The sequence below is a fragment of the Poecile atricapillus genome, chromosome 37 (genome assembly GCF_030490865.1).
Source record: "Poecile atricapillus isolate bPoeAtr1 chromosome 37, bPoeAtr1.hap1, whole genome shotgun sequence".
Taxonomy (NCBI): Eukaryota; Metazoa; Chordata; class Aves; order Passeriformes; family Paridae; genus Poecile; species Poecile atricapillus.
Genome location: NC_081285.1, coordinates 2,908,026 through 2,928,862, shown reverse-complemented (window position 1 = coordinate 2,928,862; position 20,837 = coordinate 2,908,026). Strand labels below are relative to the sequence as shown.

Genomic DNA, 20,837 nt, shown 5'->3' with positions numbered 1-20,837 from the left:
GGCTCAGACCCCCCCAGTCCCATACACGGGGGTCCCCCCATCTCTCACTGTCCTCACACTGTGGGACCCCCTTTCCCCCCAAATCCCCCCCCCCCAAAATGCCCCCGATTCTCCTCCTGCCCCCCCTCATTCCCCACCCCCCCAGAGAGCCCCAATTTCCTCCCTTTTCCCCCCCAAAACCGGGGTCACTGCTCCGCTCTTTATTGGGGGTGGCAGCGCCCCAGAACCGACAGGAGGTGGAGGGGGGGAGGGGCGGCGCCCCCAGACCCCCCCCTGAGGGGTGGGGGTGTCCCCGGGGGGGGCCCCAGGGGGGTCCCCGGGGTTTGGGGGGGTCACCGGATGGCGATGAGCCCCACGTCCATCAGCTTCTGGATCTTCTGGGCGATCAGGGGGTTCTTGAGGTGCCTGGGGGGGGGGACAGGGGGGGTCAGAGGGGGGATACCGGGCTGGGGACACCCAGTGACACCTCGGAGACACCGTGGGGACACGGCCCCTCCCACCACGGGGGGCTTTGGGTGGGCTCAGGGTCACCCTGTCACAGCCTGGGACACTTTGGGGACAGTTGGGGACACCCTGGGGGGTTCTGGGTGGGGTCAGGGTGACCCTGTCACACTCTGAGGGGCTCTGAGTGGCCTTGTGGTGACAGAGTGACACCGCCCTGTCACACCTTGGGGACAGTTGGGGAGCTCTTGTGACCCCTGCAGTCACCTCAGGGGCTCTGGGTGGGCTCGTGGTGACACAGTGCCACCCCCGTGGGACACTGTGGGGACAGCTGGGGACACCCTGGGTGGCCCTGGGTGGGCTCAGGGTGACAGTGCCACACCCATGGGACACTTTGGGGCACTCACTCGCTCAGGGCCTGGGGGTCCTTCTGCATCTGCTCGAGGATGAGGCGCATGGCGGGGTCCCCCATGATCTGCTGCACCTCGGGGTCGGCCAGGGCGCGGCGCCGCAGCTCCTCGGGGGGCTCCGAGCGCTGCTGCTGCCCCCGCAGGCAGCGCCGCTGCCCCTCTGCAGCCTCCTGGGGGGCACCGGGGGTCAGGGGGGTTGTGGGGGGCACCGGGGGGGCACCGGGGGGATCAGGGGGGTCATGGGGGGCACTGGGGGGGGTCACTGGGATCGAGGGGGAACAGGGGTCGGGGGGCTCCGAGCGCTGCTGCTGCCCCCGCAGGCAGCGCCGCTGCCCCTCTGCGGCCTCCTGGGGGGCACCGGGGGTCAGGGGGGTTGTGGGGGGCACTGGGGGGCACTGGGGGGCACTGGGGGGGGTCACTGGGATCGGGGGGGAACAGGGGTCGGGGGGCTCTGAGAGCTGCTGCTGCCCCCGCAGGCAGCGCCGCTGCCCCTCTGCGGCCTCCTGGGGGGCACCGGGGGCACTGGGGGTCAGGGGGGGCACTGGGGGGGCACAGAGATTGAGGGGGCTCCCAGGGGGGCACAGGAGCTCAGACAGGGGTACGGGGATTTGGGGCGGGGTCCCAGGGGTCAGGGGGGGGTCAGAGAGAGGAGCAGAGGGGTCAGGGGGGGTCCCATGGGGGGCAGAGGGGTCAGGAGGGGTCCCAGAGGTCAGGGGGGTCCCAGGGGGGTCAGCAGAGGCTCAAGGGGGGGTCCCAGGGGGTTTTGGAGGGGGGGGGGGGTCCCAGGGGTCAGCAGGGTGACAGAGGTCAGGGGGCAGTGACAGGGGGTCACCCACCCCTGGGATGGTCCCAGAGGCTCGGGGGGGGTCCTGGGGGGGCCCAGAGGCTTGGGGGGGGTCCCGGGGGGGGTCCCAGGGTCACCTTGCAGGAGGGGTCGAGGTCCAGGGCGCGCTGATAAACCTCCATGGCCTTGGTGTAATCGCGCATGGCCTCGAGCGCAGCCGCCTTCCGCGTGTAGCCCTTGACTGGGGGAACACAGGGACAGGAGGGGACAGGAGGGGACATTGGGGGACACGGGGGGGACACGGGGGGGACACGGGGACAGGCAGAGGGACACGAGCACACAGGTTCAGGTGTTCAGGTACAGGTGGAGGGACACGGGGACAGGAGGACGACATTGGGACAGGTGGGGACAGGGGGATGGCAGGGACAGAGGGACATGGGGACAGGAGGGGACACAGGGACAGGAGAGGACACAGGGACAGGTGTTCAGGTACAGGTGGAGGGACACGGGGACAGGAGGGGACAGGAGGGGTCGTGGGGACAGGTAGGGGGACATTGGGACAGGTGGGGACACAGGGACGTGGGGACACAGGAGGACAGGAGGACAGGGGAGACACAGGGACAGGAGAGGACACAGAGACAGGTGTTCAGGTACAGGTGGAGGAACAGGAGGGGAACATTGGGACAGGTGGGGACACGGGGATGGCAGGGACAGAGGGACACGGGGACAGGAGGGGACACAGGGACAGGAGGGGACACGGGGACAGGAGGGGACACGGGGACAGGAGGGGACACGGGGACAGGTGTTCAGGTACAGGTGGAGGAACAGGAGGGGGACATTGGGACAGGTGGGGACAGGGGGATGGCAGGGACAGAGGGACAGGAGGAGGACACGGGGACATTGGGACACAAGAGGGGACAGGGAGAGCAGGAAGGCACAGGAGGAGGTGGATGAGGATGATGAGGGCAGGGCAGAGGAAGGGCAGGGCCTGTCCTCTCCTGTCCCCCCACTCACTGAAGGTGGGCTCCAGCCGGATGCACTCCTCACAGTCCTGGGCAAAAACGGGGGGGTCAGGAGTGTCCCAGGAGCCCCAAAGAGCCCCCAGTGCCCCCTCTGTGCCCCCAGCCCAGCCCCCAAGTGCCCTTTGTCCCCAAAACCCAGCACCCCCGGGCCCTGTGTCCCCCCCAAAACTCTCCAGGACTCCCCCAGGACTCTCAAACCAACCCCAAATCCTTCCCCAAACTGGTCCCCACCCCTCAATCCAACCCCCAGCCCCCAAAACCAACTCTCAAGGACCCTCTTACTCCCCTCAAACCACTCCAGGACTCTCAAAACCAGCCCCCAGACCCCTAAACCAACCCCCAGAACCCTCTTGCACCCCTCAAACCACCCCAGCACCCTCAAAAACAGCCCCCAGACCCCTAAACCAACACCCAGGACCCTTTTGCACCCCTCAAACCACCCCAGCACCCTCAAAAACAGCCCCCAGACCCCTAAACCAAACCCCAGGACCCTTTTGTACCCCTCAAACCACCCCAGGACCCTCAAATCTGTCTGAAACCCCATCCCCAAACTTACCCCCAACCCTTAAACCAACCCTCAGGACCCTCTAACACCCCTCAAACCACCCCAACACCCCCAAATCCAGCCCCCAGCCCCCCGAATCCAGCCCCAGACCTTGAGGGCGAGGGGGAACTCGAGCAGTTTGGTGTAGCAGGCAGCACGGTTGCTGTAGAGCCGCGCCTCGTGCGGGTTGCGCCGGATGGCCTCGCTGTAGTGCTTCATGGCCTGGGGGTAATCCCCTAAAAAAAGAGACCCCTCCTCACTCTCAAGGGGTTCCCCAACCCCTCAGGACCACCCCCCAAATCCCTCAGAGCACCCCCCAGACCTCGCTGGAAGCACTCGTTGCCTTTGTTCTTCTCCTCCAGCGCCAGGTCGGGGTCGATGTAGGCCAAGCGCTCCTGCTCCTTCAGGATCTTCTCAGCCTGCAGCAGCAGCGATTTGGGGGGTTCAGGGAGGGGCTCTGGGGGTCCCCCCCGTTGTCCCCGTGTCCCCAACGTCACCTGCTGACACTTCTTGAGCACGTCAGGCGTGCGGTGCTCGGCCAGGGATTTGTTGTAGAAGTGCACGGCGTCCTTGTAGCGCTCCTCGCGGAAATACGAGTTCCCGATCCGCGCGTACGCCCTGGGGGCAACGGGGAGGGTTTTGGGGGGGCACCTGGAGGGTTTTGGGGGGGCACAGCAGACACTTCAGAACCACCCCCACCCCAAAAAAAAACCCCCCAAACTCACTTGGCAATCTGCCTGTAATCCTCGCGGTTCTCCCGGCCCACCTCGATGGCGCGCTCGCACAGCGCCCGGCACCGCTCGTACTCGCCCGTCTCGAAGTACACGGCTGCCGAGGGAGGGAGGGGAGGGCAGGAATTTGGGGAGGGGGTTCAAAAGGTGGGGGGTGGTTTTGGGGTTCGGGAGAGGTGGTTTTTGGGGGGACAGACCTGCTTGGTTGGTGACGTAGGTCATGTTGGTGGGGTCCAGCTGCTCGGCGCGGGTGTAGTGCTCCAGCGCCGCCGGGAACTCCTTGCGCTTGTAGGCGGCGTTTCCCAGCTCCTTCTCCTTCTGTGCCTGAGGGGAGAACCCCAAAAACTGGGCTGGGACCCCCCCAAATCTACCCTCTGAACCCCCCCATGACCCAGCTCCTTGTTCTGCAGGGATTGATGCAGGGGGATCCCCCAAAATCGGTTGAGACCCCCCCCCCAAATATTTTGCCCAGATCTTCCCTCCATGAACCGGCTCCTTCTCCCGCCGTGCCTGAGCGGGAACAGATCACCCTAAAACCAGCCCCTCACCCCAAAACCCGGCTGGGACCCCTCCCCAAATCCCAACTTCTCCTCCAGCACCCCAAAACCCCCCATACAGCCCCCCAGAACTCCCCCCAACCCCTCGGGTGTGCGGGGCTGTGCCCCAAAGCCGTTTTGGGGAGCCCCCCCCTCACCTCCTGCTTGTTTTGGGGGAGCTCCTCGGCTGGGGGGGGCTGAGAGGGGGGTGGAGGGGGCGGAGGGGGTGGGGAAGGGGCCTCCTCCTCCTCCTCAGCCCCGCTCAGCTCCACGCCCAGCAGCACGCTCAGCGTCGTCATCACCCGCGGGTCCTGCAGCTTCCTGGGCAGGGGGGGGCAAGGAGGCTGTTCAGGGGGGGCTGCACCCCAAAATCCTCGTGACAAAATTCCCCCCGAGGGTTCTGCACCCCAAAATCCCCATGAGAAAATTCCCCCCAAGGGTTCTGCACCCCAAAATCCCCATGAGAAAATTCCCCCCAAGGGTTCTGCACCCCAAAATCCTCGTGACAAAATTCCCCTCTGAGGGTTCTGCACCCCAAAATCCCCATGACAAAATTCCCCCCGAGGGCTCTGCACCCCAAATTCCCCATCTGGACACTCCCCCGGGGGCTGGGAAGGGAGGTTGCACCCCAAAATCTGCTCCCTAACCCCCACCCCCGGCACCCTGCTCCTTTCCTACCCCCCCAAATCAGCCCTGAACTCCTCCAGCCCTCCCCCAAACCCCTGTGAACTCTCAAACCCTTTCCCAGCCCCTCCCAGTCCCCCAAAATGGGGTTCCCAACCCCCAAAATTCCTTCCCAGCCCTCCCAAACCCCTTTCAAATCCCTCCCAGCCCCCCAGAACCCCCTCCCAGCCCCCCAAAAGGGGGTTCCCAGCCCCCAAAACTCCTTCCCAGCTCCTCAGAGCTGCTTTCAAACCCCTCCCAGACCCCCAAAGCCCCCTCTCAGCCCCCCAAAACCCCCTCCCAGCCCCACAGAACCCCCTCCCAGCCCCCCAGAACCCCCCCAGAGCCCCGCACTGACGCCCCGAGCTGCCCGGGGTCGCTGCGCAGCGTCTCCAGCAGCCGCCGGTACTCGGGGTCCCCCAGCAGCCCCCGTGTCCGGGGGTCGGCCTCGAGCCGCGCCAGCAGGTCGGGGGCACTGAAGGGGTTCAGCAGCTTCCGCTCTGAAACGGGGTCAGAAAGGGTCAGACACCCCAAAAATCCTCTCAGGGAGTCACAAACCCTGTCCTCGACACCCCAAACTCACCTCTCGCCATCTCCCCGCCACCCAAAACTTCTCCGGGCCACTCAAAACCTTTTAGGGCCACCCAAAACTTTTTAGGGCCACCCAAAACTTCTCTGAGCCACTTAAAACTTTTTAGGGCCACCCAAAACCTGTCCCAAGGACCTCCCCCCAGCCCTTCCGCTGCTCCCCACAGACCCTCAGAGCCCCCCAAAGCCCCTCAGAGGCCCCCAAAGCCCCTTAGAGCCCCCCAAAAGCCCCTGAGAGCCCCCCGTACCCGCCAGCCTGGTCTCCACCCCGCGCAGGCCCTGCAGGAGCTGCTCATTGCCGGGGTCCCGCGCCAGCCCCTCCTCGTAGGTGGCCTTGGCCTCCTCCAGGCGCTGCAGGAACTCCAGAGCCGCCGCCTTCCGCGAGTACCCCTGGGGGACAGCCCTGCTCAGACCCCCCAGCCCGGCCCTCGGGGGCTCGTGTGGACCCTGGGACCCCCACACTGTCCCCAAGTGACCCCATGGGGGCTGTGGAGACCCCCAAGGTCACCCCTCTCTGTGACCCAATGGGGGCTGTATAGACCCCCAACCCCATCCCTCCTTGACCACACAGGGTCTGTACAGACCCCAAATCTCACCCCTCTCCCTGACCCTATGGGGGCTGCACAGACCCCCAACCTCACCCCCATCCCTCCCTGACCCCACAGGGGCTGTGGAGACCCCCAACCTCACCCCCATCCCTCTGTGACCCTATGGGGGCTGCACAGACCCCCAACCTCACCCCCATCCCTGACCCTATGGGGGCTGCACAGCCCCCCAACCTCACCCCCATCCCTGACCCTATGGGGGCTGTACAGACCCCCAACCTCACCCCTCTCCATAGGGGCTGTACAGACCCCCAACCCCATCCCTCCCTGACCCCATAGAGGCCGTGCAGCCCCCCAGGGCAGCCCCAGGGCCGTGCCCCCCAAACCTTGGCCCAGTCGGGGCGCAGCTCCAGCGTGCGGCAGGCATCGGCCAGGGCCCGGCTGTAGTCCCCGAGCCGCGCGTACGCGGCCGAGCGGTTGCTGAACAGGACGTGGTTGTTGGGGTCCCGGGCGATGGCGGCAGAGTAGTGACCCACGGCCGCCCCCACGTCCCCCGCCGCCAGCGCCCGGTTCCCCCGCTCCTTCAGCTCCTGAGCCTGCGGGGAACCGCCGGAGAGGAAGAGGAGGAGAGGAGGAAGGAGAGGAGGAAAGAGGGAGAGGAGGGGGGTGGGAAAAGGACGAAAGGAAAGGAGGAAGAACGGCAAAAGGCCGGGAGTAGCGAGGAAGATGAGGAGGATGAAGGTGACAGCAGATTGAAAGTGTCAGGAAGATGAGGAGGATGAAAGCGAGAGGAAGATGAGGAGGATGAAGGTCCCAGGAGTTTGAAGGTGTCAGGAAGACCAGGAGGATGAAGGCGTGAGGAAAATGAGGAAGGAAAAGCGAGGAAGATGAGGATGAAGGCGTGAGGAAGATGAGGAAGGAGGAGCGAGGAAGATGAGGATAAGGAAGGTGCGAGGAGGATGAAGAAGCACGGCAGGACAAGCGGCAGGAAGAAGAGCGAGAGCAACAAGAGGGGGCGAGGGAGAAGAGGCGTGAGCAAGGCCGGAAAGATGAAAATGAGGGAGGTGAAGACGAAAGGAAAACGAAGAGGAAGAAAAAGAAGAGGAAGATTAAGAAGGTGAGGAAGGAGCCGCTCACCGGAGAGCCCAAACCCCTCCAGGCCCTCCCGCGTCCTCAAGGACCCTGAACCCCGCCGGGGCCCCCCTCAGCTCCGCCAGGCCCCGCTCGCCACATCCCCAGGACCCCTCAGGGACCCCCAGACAACGCGAAACCGCCCTGAGCCCCCTCAGGGCCCGCCGTCCCCTCAGAACCCCCCGACCCCGGCAGGGACCCCCCGATCCCCCTCAGGATCCGCAGAAACCCCGCTCCGCCCCTGCCCCAACCCCGCGGCCCGCCCCGCGAGCCCCCCCAGCCCCTCCGCCTGTCCCCGGGACCCCTCGGGCTCCCCCGTGTCCCCCCCGGGACCCCTCGGGCGCCCCCTCCGCCACCTCCTCCATGGCCGCGGCTCCGCTCCCGCCGCTCCCGCGCCGCCCTCTGGAAGCTGCTAGAACCCCGCGGCCACGCCCCCCGCGCCCCATTGGCCGCTCGCCCCGCCCGCCCGCCCCCGCGCGCGATCCCATTGGCTGCCGCCCGCGTTCCCGCCTTCCCATTGGCTGCCGCGGGCATCGGGGCACGCCCCCCTCCAGACCCGCGTCCGCCGGAAGCCGGCATCAGGGCCCGGCTCCGCGCGCTCCCATTGGCCGCATCTCCCGGCGCTGGGCGCCCATTGGTTGGACTCCGCCGTGACTTCTGGAATTTTCCGCTTCTCCCATTGGCTGCGAGCGGCGCTGAGCACAGAGGACGGGGCGGAAGGAGGGAGCGGTGGAGATGGGGAGCGCCCCCTGGCGGGCCGGAGGTCTCGCTGGGAGGGCTGCGAGGGGCGTGGTTTGCGCGGGGAGGCGTGGCTTGAATTTAAAGGGGCGTGGCTTGCATTAAAGGGGCGTGGCTTGCACGAGGGACCGGAGGCCAGTGGCGGGGGGGCACGGAGGTGAATCCAGGGGGGTCCCTTTGGGGACTTGGGGGTGTCGAGTGACACAAGTGTGACCTTGACAGGGCCCTGCTGTGACCCCCACCCTTCCCCCAACCCTCCCATCCTCCTCCACCCCTCCCCCATCGCTCGTCCTGCTCCGAGGGGTCCCCTGTGTCACCTCCCCGGGACCCCCAGTGACACCCCCACCCCTCCCGTGCCATCCCCCCGATGTCACATCTCCCCCCCCGCCCCAAATTTTCCACCCCCGGCCCCACGGGAAAGAGGCGCCGGCAGGAAAAGGAGCCGCTGGGTTTATTGGGGGGGGGCGCAGAGGGGGGATTTTGTGTCCCCCTCGGCCCTCTTGGGTCGGTTTTTCCTGATTTTGGTCCTTTTTCCCCAAATCCAACGGCAGGGGCGGGGGGAGGGGTGAAGGCACCTCGCGGGGGGGGGGGGGGTCCCAAGAGAGGGGAGGGGTCGTGGCTGTCGGGGTCCATCCACCCCCCTCCCCTCCCCCCAAATCCCATTCCTGCACCAAATCTGCCGTTTTTTCCCCCCCCCCGCCCCCCAAAAAAGCCGCGGTGCCGAAAAAGAAAACACCTTAAAAAAGCCGAAACGCCCCTAAAAGGCTCCCCCGAAATGTCCTCAGAGCCGGGGCTTCAGCGCCACAGCCCGGGAGGGCTCCCCAAAACCGGCCGTGGGGGGGGTCCCGGGAAGAGGCCGCCCCGTCCCCCATCAAGACCCCCCTCCCCCCCCTCCATGGGGCACCTGCCCCCCCCGGTACCCCCGCACGCCGGGGGGGGGCAGCGCTGGGGGCGGGGGGGGGTACACGGTACGGATCCCCCCCTCCTCGGGGGCCCGCAGCGGCCGCAGCGCCAGCCGCCCCCCCCCCGCCGCCTTTGGGGGGCGGCAGCGGCGGCCCCCCCAGCCCCATCCTCCTCCTCCTCCTCCTCCTCCTCCACCACCCCCCCAGCACCCCCAGCACCACCCCGGCCGCCGCCGCCGCCGCCGCCCCCAGAGCCGCGGCCGGGGGCAGCGCGGGGGGAGCATCCCCGGCCGGAGCTCCGGGAGAACCGGGCTGGGAGGGGTCCCCGGCCCCCGCCCGGGCCTGGGCGCAGAGCGGGGGGGCGGCGGGAGGTTCCAGGGCGGCCAGGCACACCCGGTACGGAGCGCGGGGCTGCAGAGCCCGCACCACGTACTCGCCGCGCTCCCCCCGCACCAAGGTCTCGGTCACGGCTCCCCCCCCGGGCCGCAGCCAGCTGAGCCTCAGCGACGCCCCGGGAGGGGCCGGGGGCCACCGCACCCTCAGAGCCCCCCCCGGCGCCGCCTGCACCCACAGCCCCGGCGTGGCGGCGGCTCCCGGCGACGCGGCCAGCGCGGGGGACACGGCGGCGGCACCGGGGGACGTCCCCCCGCCCGCAGCCCCGGCTCCCCCCGAGGCCGGGGGCGTCTCGCAGGCGTCCATCTCTCCCCGCAGCTCGCCCACCGGCAGCCCCCGCAGCCTGGCCGGCGCCTGGCACAGCAAACCCCGCACCTCCAGGCGCGGCGGGGCGCGGCGGCGCAGCCAGTCCCGCAGCCAGGCCAGGTTGCAGCCGCAGAACCAGGGGTTGTTGCGCAGCCCCAGGTGGCTCAGGCTGCCCAGATCGTCGAAGAGCCCCCGCGGCAGCGTGGTCAGGTTGTTGTCCGACAGGTCCAGCCGCTCCAGAGCCCTCATCCTCGCCAGGGCTCCGGCCGGTACGTGGCTGATGGCGTTGGCGGCCAGCGAGAGGCGGCGGAGCCGAGCCCGGGGCAGGTTCGCCGGCGGAGCCGCCAGCGCGTTGCGGCCCAGCGAGAGCTCGCTGAGGTTGCCCAGGCGGCTGAAGGTGTCGTCGGCCATGCGCTGGTTGGCCAGCAGGTTCCCGTCCAGCACCAGGCGCCGCAGCGCCGGCAGCCCCTCGAAGGCCCGCAGGGGGATGGTGTGGATGCGGTTGTCGTCCAGCCGCAGCTCCTCCAGCGCGGGCGGCAGCCCCGCGGGGACGCTGCTCAGGTGGTTCCGCGAGAGGAAGAGGAGGCGCAGCCGTCGGTTCTCGGCGAACGCGTCCTCCTCGATGCCGGCCGCCGACACCGAGTTGTCGTCCAGGTGCAGGCGCTCGAGCAGCGGCGCCCGCGCCAGCGCCCGGCGGCACAAACCGCGCACGTTGTTCTCCTGCAGGTGCAGCTCCCGCAGAGCCGGCGGCAGGTGAGCCGGCAGCTGCTCCAGAGCGTTGGCGTACAGGTACAGCACCCGCAGCGCCGGCAGCCGGCCCAGCCGAGCCGGGATCCCCGCGTCGCCGATGCGGTTGTTCTGCAGGAACAGCGTGGTGGCTCCGGGCGGGAGCCCCTCGGGCACGGCCGTCAGCCCGCGGTCGTTGCAGTAGACGCGGCCCCCGGAGCAGCGGCAAACGGCCGGGCAGGCCCCGACGGCGGCGGCGCTCAGCAGAGCCAGGGCGGCGGCGGCGCTCAGCAGGCGGGGCGGCCCCCCCCGAGCTGCCCGGGCTACGGGAGGGACGGGCAGGGAAGGGGGAGGGGGGGCCATGGGTGGACGGGTGGCCTGTGGGGGGCGGGGGTGGGTTGGGGGGTGTCAGGGTTGTGGGGGTGTAGCCCCCCCCCTCCCCTCCCCTCCCCTCCTCCAGGTCCTCCGTGGGGTCTTGAGGTTGTTCCCCTCCCCAGGCTGATGCTAAATATAGCACAGGACACCCCCGCCCCAGTATTAAAGGGGGGGCAGGACCCCAAAGCTGGCCCCATAGAAAGGGAAGGGACTCTCCCCTCGTTATAGGGCACCCCCCAAAAATAGGGCACCCCCCAACTATAGGGCACCCCCCAACTATAGGGCACCCCCCCGTTATAGGGCACCCCCCCGTTATAGGGCACCCCCCGTTACAGGGCACCCCCCCGTTATAGGGCACCCCCCAGGGCGCCCCTTCCCACTATAGGGCTCCCCCCATTATAGGGCACCCCCGTTATAGGGCACCTACCGTTATAGGGCACCCCTCATTATAGGGCACCCCCCGTTACAGGGCTCCCCCCGTTATAGGGCACCCCCCCGTTACAGGGCTCCCCCCCGTTATAGGGCTCCCCTCGTTATAGGGCACCCCCCAACTATAGGGCACCCCCCAACTATAGGGCACCCCCCGTTATAGGGCACCCCCCGTTATAGGGCACCCCTCGTTATAGGGCACCCCTCGTTATAGGGCACCCCCTCCCAAGCCCCCCCCCTTTTAGGGAACTCCCCCCTACCCCATATCCAGGCCAGGGACACCCCCAGGCCCCCCCACCCCCCCTCCCGAGGCCATCCAGGTGTGCTGTGGGTTGGGCCCTACCTGGCTCCTGTCGCGTCACGGGCTCCTCGTGCCAGGCCGTGGTTACCGGCGCCGGTGCTCCATGGCCCCCCCGCCCCGCCGGGGGGGCCGCTGTGGGTGGGGAGGGGGCGTCAGCCATTTGTGGAGGGGAGGGGGGGGGGGTCCTCATGCGACACCCCCCCCCCCCCCCCTTCATGTGACACCCGCCAGGACTCAGGTGTCCGCGCCCTCCCCCCCACCCCTCCGGGGACCAATTAGCAGCGTCACTAATGAACCCGTCCCTCATTAGCGGCATCTCATTAGGGACCCCCCCCCGGGGACCCCGGTGCCCCCCGGGACCCCCTTGCGTCAGCCCCGGCCTCGCGGGAGGGGTCACGTGACCGCCCCGGGAGGGGACACAGGTGACACCCCCGGTGACCCCCCCCTTCCCTTGGGGGGGCTCAGGGGGGATTTGGGGGGGGTCCCATGCAGATGGGGGGGGGGTCCCTGCCCTAAACCCTGATCCTGCCCCTCCCCCCACCCGCCTGGAGCATCGGGGGGTCCCGGGGAGGGGGTCTGGGGGGGTTTGGGGGGTCCCGGGGTGCAGGTGGGAGGTGGGGGGGGTTTATTTGGGGGGGGGTCAGGGCTCCGGGCGTTCGGGCCCCTCTTCCCTCCCCTCCCCCCGCACCCAGCCCGGAGCGTCCCTCCCCCCCCCCCCGCTGGAGCATCCCCGGTACCGGGAGGGTTCTGGGGGGTCCGGTGGGATTTGGGGGGGCTCGGGGGAGAGCTCGGGGTGGGGGCAGGGCTGCGCCGGGGTGTCCCCCTCCTCTCCCGGACGCCTGGGCCCCTCCCCCCGGCTGGAGCATCCCTGGGAAAGGGGGGGGGGGGGGGGTGGGGACACGGCAGATTTGGGGGGGGGCCGGGGGGCTCGGAAGGGGTTTGGGGAGGGGTCCTTGGCTGGGTGGGCTCGCTCCGAGGGGTCACGGGTGGGAACGGGCCCCGCTCCGGCCGAACGGAGCCGCCCCCGGGCCGGAGCATCCGGGGGGAGCGGGGCGGGAGGGGGGGGGGGATGGCGGGGTGGGGGATGGGGGCGGGGGGTGTCGGGCTTGGGGGGTCCCGGGGGGGGTCTGGGGGGTCCTTACCGGGTGGCTACCGGCCGGCGCGTGCGGGCCCGGCGGCGGCGGCGGCGGCTGCGGGCGTGGGAAGGCGGCGGCGGAGGGGGGGCCTGGGGAGGGGGGGGCCGGGCCGGGCCCGCCCCCCGGTGCGGGGGGATTTGGGGAGGGGGGAGATGGGAAGGAGCGGACCGAACCCGCCCCCCGGTGCGGGGGGATTTGGGGTTGCGGGATTGGTGAGTCTGGGGCAAAGGGGGTTGGAATTTGGGGAGGGGGCGGTGGAGCTTCGCTACCACGGATTTTGGGAAGGGGGGTGGGAATCGCATGGGGACCCCCGCTGCCCCCTCCCAGGCTGTGGGGCGGATTTGGGGGTCCCGGAGGGCGGGGGAGGGGGTTCTGTGTCCCCTCACAGTGGGGAAGGGGAGGGTCTGGAACCCCCCTCCCCAAAAAGCCCCCCGGACCCTTCCCTGGGTTCTACCCAGAGCCCAAATTTCCTCTCCCAGCCCCATTTACCCCCCCAAGGCAGCGGAGCCCCAAGTGCCCCCCCCAAACCTCAGAGACCCCCAAAAGGGTCCCCAACTTCCTCCACTTCAGCCCCCAGCCCCAAATACCCCCAAAGGGGATCCCCAACCCCTCACTCACCCCCAAGTGCAGGGGGGGGGTCCCAACCTTCTCCCACCCCCTCAACTCCCTCTCCCCACCCCAAACCACCCCTTAAATCCGCTCTGAATCCCCTCCCCAACTCCCCCTCCCCACCCCAAACCACCCCTAAATCCGCTCCAAACCCCCTCCCCAACTCCCCCTACCCACCCCCAAACCCCCCAAACTCCCCCTCCCCACCCCAAAATCCCCTCCAAACCCCCTCCCCAACTCCCCCTCCCCAAATAAACCACGCTCAGCGCTCGGAGCCGCATCTTTATTGAGGGTGGGGGGAGCGGGGCTGGGGGTGGGAGGCGAGGCCGCAGCGGGGCCGGGGGGCTCCGGGGGGGCTCCGGGAGGGTCCGGGGGTCACTTGTAGAGGATGTCGTAGTGTCCGGGGCGGTAGAGGAGGCAGACGCGGGGCTGGGAGCCCTCGGGGAACACGTGCGGGTTGGTGGCACCGCCCTCGCCCCGGTCCATGTACTCCACCAGGATGGAGACGTGCAGGGCCCGCGCCAGGGCGATGATGTGGATGTGGTCACTCTCCTTGCACATGGGCTCCACCTCCTGCTGGACACTGCTGTGGTCAGTGGGAGGGGACACAGGGGACATGGGGGACACGGGGGACATCAGGGGGACATTGGGGTGAGGGGACACTGGGGGACACCAGGACAATGATGTGGATGTGGTCACTCTCCTTGCACATGGGCTCCACCTCCTGCTGGACACTGCTGTGGTCAGTGGGGGGACACGGGGACATCGGGGGACATGGGGGGACACTGGGGGGAGATCAGGGGTCATTGGGATGAGGGGACACTGGGGGACACCAGGGCGATGATGTGGATGTGGTCACTCTCCTTGCACATGGGCTCCACCTCCTGCTGGACACTGCTGTGGTCAGTGGGAGGGGACACAGGGGACATCGGGGGGACATCGGGGGATAGGGTGGGAGTGGGACATGGGGGACATCAAGGGACATCGAGGGGACATCAGGGGACAGGGGTTATTGGGGGTGGGGGGACACCAGGGGACATCGGGGGACAGGGGTCATTGGGATGTGGGAACACCGGGGGGACATCAGGGGACACCAGGGGATTGGGGTCACCAGGGGTGGGTGACAGGGGGCATTGGGGGTGGGGGGACACCAGGGGACACCAGGGGATTGGGGTCACCAGGGGTGGGGGACAGGGGGCATTGGGGGTGGGGGGGACACCAGGGGACACCAGGGGATTGGGGTCACCCAGGGTGGGGGGACATAGGGGACACACAGGGGGACAGGGGTCACCGTGATGTGAGGGACAGAGGGGACATCAGGGGTGGGGGGACATGGGGGGTCACCAGGGGTGGGGGGACAGGGGGGGTCACCTGGGTGTGAGGGGGACAGGGGGACAGCAGGGGCCAGGGGTCACCAGGGTGGGGGGCACAGGGGGTGTGACACCTTCCAAGGGACGTTTGGGGGCCACTCAGGAGGGTCTGGGGGCACTCAGGAGGGTCTGGGGGCACTCAGCAGGGTCTGGGGGGGACTCGGGAGGGTCTGGGGGCACTCAGGAGGGTCTGGGGGCACTCAGGAGGGTTTGGGGGACACTCAGGGGGGTCTGGGGGACACTCAGGAGGGTCTGGGGGCACTCAGGAGGGTTTGGGGGACACTCAGGGGGGTCTGGGGGGTACTCAGGAGGGTTTGGGGGACACTCAGGGGGGTCTGGGGGGTACTCAGGAGGGTTTGGGGGACACTCAGGAGGGTCTGGGGGGCACTCAGGGGGGTCTGGGGGGCACTCAGGGGGGTCTGGGGGGTACTCAGGAGGGTCTGGGGGGTACTCAGGAGGGTCTGGGGGGTACTCAGGAGGGTTTGGGGGGACACTCAGGAGGGTCTGGGGGGTACTCAGGAGGGTTTGGGGGTACTCAGGAGGGTTTGGGGGGCACTCAGGGGGGTCTGGGGGCACTCAGGAGGGCCTGGGGGGGACATCGGGGTCCTGCAGGGCACCGTGCCAGCCCCACTGCACCCCACAGCTGCCAGGTGTCCCGGGGGGGGCAGAGGTGCCCCAGGGGGTTGCCCCAGGTAGCCCAGGTGCCCCGGGGAGGGCCCCAGGTAGCCCAGGGGGTGCCCCAGGTAGCCCAGGTGTCCCAGGGGGTGGCAGAGGTGCCCCAGGTGCCCCAAGGGGTTTCCCCAGGTAGCCCAGGTGCCCCAGAAGGGTGCCCCAGGTGCCCCAGGTACCCCAGGAGGTGCCCCAGGTGCCCGGTACCTGCTGGCAGAACTCCTTGATGCTGCGGCCGCCCTCGAGGAACTGCTCGAAGAAGCGCCGGTGGCGCTGGAGGCAGCCCGAGGTGAGCAGCCGCAGGTAAACAACCAGGTAATCCGAGGTGGCCGGCTCGTTAAACGCCGCCAGCAGCTCCGGCAGCGGCACCCGGCGCTCCACGCGCTCGATCAGCTCCATCAGCTGGGGAAACACAGCTGGGTCACACCTGGAGCACACCTGTCACACCTGGGGCACACCTGTCACACACACCCGGCGCTCCACGCGCTCGATCAGCTCCATCAGCTGGGGAAACACAGCTGGGTCACACCTGGAGCACAGCTGGATCACACCTGGAGCACACCTGGGTCACACCTGGATCACACCTGGATCACACCTGATACACCTGGGGCACACCTGGATCACACCTGTCACACCTGGATCACACCTGGATCACACCTGGGTAACACCTGTCACACCTGTGTCACACCTGTGTCACACCTTGAGCACACCTGGATCACACCTGGGTCACACCTGGGTAACACCTGGGTAACACCTGACACACCTGTCACACGTGTCACACACCTGGAGCACACCTGGATCACACCTGGGTCACACCTGGGTAACACCTGGGTAACACCTGACACACCTGTCACACGTGTCACACACCTGGAGCACACCTGTCACACCCACCTGTGTCACACCCACCTCCAGAACCCCCCCTCAGAGCCCCTCAAAATCCCCCCCCTCAACCCCCGGAGCCCCCAGAACCCCCCAAAGTTCCCCCCAGAATCCCCTCAGAACCCCCCCTAAATTCACCCCCAAATCCCCCAAAATCCCCCCAGAGCCCCCCAAACCCCCCCCAAAATCCCCCCCAGAGCCCCCCAAACCCCCCCGAACCCCCCCAGAACCCCCCAAAATCCCCCCAGAGCCCCCCAAACCTCCCCCAGAGCCCCCCAGAGCTGCCCCCCGAGCCCCCCTGAACCTCCCAAACCCCCCCAAAATCCCCCAGAGCCCCCCAAACCCCCCCCAGAGCCCCCCCAAAGCCGATCCCCACCGTGTTGGTGGAAGTCCTCGATGGTGAACTCGGTGAAGCCCTGAGCCACCAGCTCCTCCTTGCTCCGCGCCGACACCTCCTTGAACCTGGGGGGGGCATCGGGGGGGGCTCGGCTTTGGGGGGGGCTCGGGGGGCTCCCCAAGAGCTCTGGGGGGGACTTTGGGGTCCCAGAGGATGGGGGGGACAGCCCAGGGGGGGGGCTCGGGGGTGATTTTTGGGTGGTTTGGGGGGATTTGGGGAGCTCTGTGGGTTATGAGGGGGGGGTCTCTGGGTAGTTTGGGGGGCTCTGTGGGTATGAGGGGGGTCTCTGGGTGGTTTGGGGGGGGGGTCACTGGGGGCTTAAGGGGGTCTCTGGGTGGTTTGGGGGGGTCTCTGGGTGGTTTGGGGGGCTCTGTGGGTATGAGGGGGGTCTCTGGGTGGTTTGGGGGGGTCTCTGGGTAGTTTGGGGGGTGTCACTGGGCAGTTTGGGGGGTGTCACTGGGGCTTTAGGGGGTCTCTGGGCAGTTTGGGGGGTGTCACTGGGGGCTTTAGGGGGTCTCTTGGTGGTTTGGGGGGGGTCTCCAGGGGTCTCTGGGGGCTTTAGGGGATCTCTGGGGGCTTTGGGCAGTTTCTGGGTGGTTTTGGGGGGAGTCTGGGGGCTTTGGGGGGGTCTCTGGGTGGTTTTGGGGGGGGTCTCAGGGTGTTTTCAGAGGCTCTTTGGGGTGTTTTGGGAGTTCTCTGGGTGTTTTGGGGCTCTCCGAGTATTTTGGGGGTCCCTGGGGGTGTTTTTGTGATCTCTGGGGAGTGGTTTTTTGGGGATCCTTGGGGGTGGTTTTTGGGGGTCCCTGGAGGTGTTTTTTGTGATCTCAGGGGCGGTTTTGGGGTTCTCTGGGGGTGTTTTTTGGAGTCTCAGGGGTGTTTTTGTGGTCCCTGGGGGTGTTTTTTGGGGTCCCTGGGGGTGTTTTTGTGATCTCAGGGGGGGTTTTTGGGGGGGCTCCGCACCGCTGCAGCTCCTGCCCGTCCTCCAGCAGCGCCTCCAGGTGCGCGAAGCCGAAGGCGCGGTAGAAGCAGTTCCCGTCCGGCCGCGTCTTGCGGATGTAGGAATATTTCTGCAGCAGGTCCTGGGGGGGACAGGGGCCGTGGGGACACCGGGGGGGACACGGGGACAGTGCCAGGACAACCCTGGGACAGCCCTGGGGACATGGGGACAGCGCCAGGACAGACCTGGGGACATGGTGACACCTCTGGGGACACGGGGACAGTGCCAGGACAGTCCCAGAACAGCCCAGGACAGCCCTGGGGACATGGGGACAGCACCAGGACAACCCTGGGACAGCCCCAGGGACATGGGGACAGCTCTGGGGACATGGGGACAGCACCAGGACAACCCTGGGACAGCTCTGGGGACATGGGGACAGCCCTGGGGACATGGGGACAGCGCCAGGACAGCCCCAGAACAGCCCCCAGGGACATGGGGACAGCTCTGGGGACATGGGGACAGCACCAGAACAGCCCCAGGGACATGGGGACAGCTCTGGGGGACATGGGGACAGCGCCAGGACAGCCCCAGGCTGCAGCCAACCCCAGCCTGGTGTCCCAGTGCCTCCCAGTCCTATACTGGTGCTGCTCCCAGTACCTCCCAGTACCTCCCAGTATCCCTGGGCTGTGTCCCAGCCCCATCCCAGGTCCAGAGCGGCTCCCAGTCCCTTCCCGGTGCTGTTCCCAGTATGTCTCAATGTCCCCCCAGTATGTCCCAGTGTCAACCCAGTATATCCCAGTATGTCCCAGTGTCCCCCAGTATGTCCAGTGTCAACCCAGTATATCCCAGTATGTCCCAGTGCCTCACCCAGTATGTCCCAGTGTCCCCCCAGTATGTCCCAGTGCCTCACCCAGCCCCGTCCCGGTGTTCCAGTGCCTCCCAGTATGACCCAGTTCCCTCCCAGTGCCCCCAGTATATCCCAGTATGTCCCAGTGCCCCCCAGTTATGTCCCAGTTCCCCCCCAGTTCCCCCCAGTGCCGCACCTTGATCTTCTCCTGGTACACGTGGTCATCCTCCGCGTACTCCTTGTAGAGCTCGGACAGCTCCAGGCGCTCCGAGACCAGCGGGTTCTGCACCGCGATCTGCGGGGACACCGGGCCCGGGGGGGGGTCACGGCCTCGGGGGGCTCCGGGACCCCCGGGAGGGCTCCGGGACCCCCGGGAGGGCTCCGGGGGAGGATTTGGGGCGGGGGGGTTCCCCACCTCCTGCTGGATCCGGTCCTGCTGCGCCATGATCGCCTCGTCGTAGGCCAGGCAGTTCACGCCTGGGGGGACACCGGGGGTCACCGGGGGGGTCCCGGGGGGGGTCCCCGGCCCCACCGGGAGGGTCTGGGGGCTCGGGGATCCGCCGAGAGGGTCCTGAGGGGGGAGGGCGGGGACGGCGCGGAGGGACCGGGGAGGTTTTGGGGGATTCGGGCGGTGGGTCCGGGGAACCGGGGGGCGGTCCCGGGGCTGCCGGGATGATGGAGGCCCTCCCGGGAGGAGCGAGGCCGCGGCGCGTGGGAGAAGCGGGGGATCGCATCCCGAGGGTGGCGGGATGGGGGATGTGTGAGGGGGCTCCATCGGTACCGTCGGCATCGCTGCCGCCGAGCGGCTCCGGCTGCGGCTGCTGAGGCTCCTCCGCCGCCATCGCCGCCCTGCCCGCCCCGCGCCGCTTCCGGGTCAGCGCCCGCCGCTTCCGGGGCACCGCCCGCGCCGCTTCCGGGAGCGGGACCGGCCCCGCCCACAATGGGCGTGGTCACAACGACTGCCCCGCCCCCTCCCCCATGGCGGCGACTCCCTCAGGGAGCGATGGCGGCCCGGGGGAGGGCGGCGGGCATGGCCCGGGAGCTCCGGGAGCTCCGGGAACCCCGGCGGGCACGGCCTGGGAGCTCCGGGATTCCCGGCGGGCACGGCCCGGGAGCTCCGGGACCCCCGGCGGGCACGGCCCGGGAGCTCCGGGACCCCCGGGCGGGTCCCTTCCAGGGCCGGTGCCTCTGTCAGCTCTGCCGGCCCCGCGGCTTTGCGATCTCTGAAGGGAAAATGAAGGGAAATGGCGTTTCCCGTTAACCGGAGAATGAAAAAGGCGCGATTGAAGCTCGCCCGTGAAGGGGGTTCCCCCTCCATTTAAACAGGCGCTTATGGAAAGAAGTTTTTTCCCTGTATTTAAACTCCTTCTCCTCTCAGTGCCCGCTCTTTTTGCCGGTGTCACAAGGGGAGACACTGGGGAAGAACCGGGATGGAACTGAGGGTACCGGGAACATGAAATTGGGTAGAAAAGGATCGCAGCCGCTCCGGTGCTGCTCCAGTACAAGGCTTTGCTCCCTCAGCTCCTCCAGCCTCTCCTCCAGGAGAAAAAACACCTCCCAGAGCGACCCCCGGCAGGTCCCGCCGCCTCCTCATCCTCGCTGCCCGCACCAAACACAGCCAAGGCGCCCAAAATCCCGAATTTTCCCCCAATTCTCCCAGGGCTCCGCTGTCCCGCTTGAAACTTCCCGCGCTGCCGGGACGAGGGGCGGGGGCTATGCAGATTTACCGTGCCGGGGTGCGCGAATTGCACGCCGGGAGAGTTTTCCGGGGGTTTTCGGGGTTCACGGGGGTCGCACCGGGCGGGGCGCGAGCGAGAAATGCGGGAGGGAGCGCGGGGAGAGCCCGGGAACGGCTCGGAGCGGGCTGCGGGGGCGGCGCGGGGGTGACCGTGAGGGTCGGGCGGGGCCGAGCGGGGCCGGCTGCGGGGCGCGGATTGAGCCTAGCATCGCTTCTCGGCCTTTTGGCTAAGATCAAGTGTAGTATCTGTTCTTATCAGTTTAATATCTGATACGTCCTCGATGAGAGGACTTCATATTAAACGGATTTTTGGGCTCGGGAGTTGGACCCGGAGCTTGCTCCCTCCGCTCCGCGCATCGTCCCGGTATTGCAGTGCCTCCGGGAACGGTGCACCCCGCTCGGGGTCATTTTACTGGTTAAAAACAGATTCAATTTCTACACTTCGATCGCGATATTCCTGCGTTTCAGTCTTCAACCCTTTTCTACCGCGACATCCCCGAGCTGCGCCTCACACCCGGACCCTTCTCTCCCCCTCCCGCTGCCGCTGTTCCCCGCACCGGTCCCGCCGCGCTCCGAGCGACCGCCCGTGGCCATCGAGCGCCGATCCATGGTGGTTCTATCACCGATCTATGGTGGTTCTATCACCCATTTATCACCGTTCTATCGCAGCTCTACTGCCGATCCATCGCG

At 68.0% G+C, this 20,837-nt stretch overlaps 3 protein-coding genes and 1 non-coding gene across 4 annotated transcripts; 1 reads left to right on the top strand and 3 right to left on the bottom strand.

Moving 5' to 3' along the window:
* Window positions 1-185: 185 nt before the first annotated feature.
* Window positions 186-7,839, bottom strand: STIP1 (stress induced phosphoprotein 1). The gene is made up of 14 exons (XM_058861622.1): window positions 7,752-7,839; window positions 6,651-6,860; window positions 5,968-6,109; window positions 5,490-5,631; window positions 4,627-4,789; window positions 4,130-4,256; window positions 3,927-4,029; window positions 3,699-3,819; window positions 3,524-3,620; window positions 3,313-3,437; window positions 2,650-2,686; window positions 1,773-1,876; window positions 849-1,021; window positions 186-405 (listed from the first exon to the last, which is right to left on the bottom strand). The coding sequence occupies exons 1-14, from the start codon at window positions 7,758-7,760 to the stop codon at window positions 333-335; spliced, it is 1,626 nt and encodes a 541-aa protein (XP_058717605.1). The 5' UTR covers window positions 7,761-7,839; the 3' UTR covers window positions 186-332.
* On the bottom strand, window positions 7,808-12,747 carry LOC131591051 (leucine-rich repeat transmembrane protein FLRT1-like). Its single transcript, XM_058861479.1, has 5 exons — window positions 12,708-12,747; window positions 11,608-11,697; window positions 9,264-10,838; window positions 9,054-9,166; window positions 7,808-8,090 (listed from the first exon to the last, which is right to left on the bottom strand). Exons 3-5 carry the CDS (start codon window positions 10,821-10,823, stop codon window positions 7,808-7,810), a joined length of 1,956 nt encoding a protein of 651 aa, XP_058717462.1. The 5' UTR covers window positions 10,824-10,838; window positions 11,608-11,697; window positions 12,708-12,747.
* Window positions 12,748-13,615: 868 nt separating this feature from the next.
* OTUB1 (OTU deubiquitinase, ubiquitin aldehyde binding 1) lies at window positions 13,616-19,346 on the bottom strand. Its single transcript, XM_058861647.1, has 7 exons — window positions 19,191-19,346; window positions 18,825-18,886; window positions 18,606-18,704; window positions 17,586-17,704; window positions 16,605-16,690; window positions 15,557-15,765; window positions 13,616-13,883 (listed from the first exon to the last, which is right to left on the bottom strand). The coding sequence occupies exons 1-7, from the start codon at window positions 19,249-19,251 to the stop codon at window positions 13,686-13,688; spliced, it is 834 nt and encodes a 277-aa protein (XP_058717630.1). The 5' UTR covers window positions 19,252-19,346; the 3' UTR covers window positions 13,616-13,685.
* Window positions 19,347-20,354: 1,008 nt separating this feature from the next.
* LOC131591183 (U2 spliceosomal RNA) lies at window positions 20,355-20,545 on the top strand. Its single transcript, XR_009280284.1, has one exon. It is a non-coding gene; the product is annotated as a U2 spliceosomal RNA (small nuclear RNA).
* The last annotated feature ends 292 nt before the right edge of the window (window positions 20,546-20,837 follow it).

Excerpts from the sequence above, each read along its gene's own strand:
- LOC131591051 (XM_058861479.1), bottom strand. The coding sequence starts at position 10,823 with ATGGCCCCCCCTCCCCCTTCCCTGCCCGTCCCTCCCGTAGCCCGGGCA. Across the intron at positions 9,167-9,263 it reads GGGCGGCGGCGGCGGCGGCG|GCGGCGGGGGGGGGGCGGCT; the intron begins GCCGGGGTGGTG and ends CGCCCCCCAAAG. Across the intron at positions 8,091-9,053 it reads CCCCCCCCCGGCGTGCGGGG|CGCCGCTCGCAGCCAATGGG; the intron begins GTACCGGGGGGG and ends CTCTGTGCTCAG.
- OTUB1 (XM_058861647.1), bottom strand. The coding sequence starts at position 19,251 with ATGGCGGCGGAGGAGCCTCAGCAGCCGCAGCCGGAGCCGCTCGGCGGC. Across the intron at positions 18,705-18,824 it reads AGGACCGGATCCAGCAGGAG|ATCGCGGTGCAGAACCCGCT; the intron begins GTGGGGAACCCC and ends GTGTCCCCGCAG. Across the intron at positions 16,691-17,585 it reads GACGGGCAGGAGCTGCAGCG|GTTCAAGGAGGTGTCGGCGC; the intron begins GTGCGGAGCCCC and ends TGCCCCCCCCAG.
- STIP1 (XM_058861622.1), bottom strand. Across the intron at positions 2,687-3,312 it reads AGTTCCCCCTCGCCCTCAAG|GACTGTGAGGAGTGCATCCG; the intron begins GTCTGGGGCTGG and ends GTTTTTGCCCAG. Across the intron at positions 1,877-2,649 it reads CCGGCTGGAGCCCACCTTCA|TCAAGGGCTACACGCGGAAG; the intron begins GTGAGTGGGGGG and ends GTGTTCCCCCAG.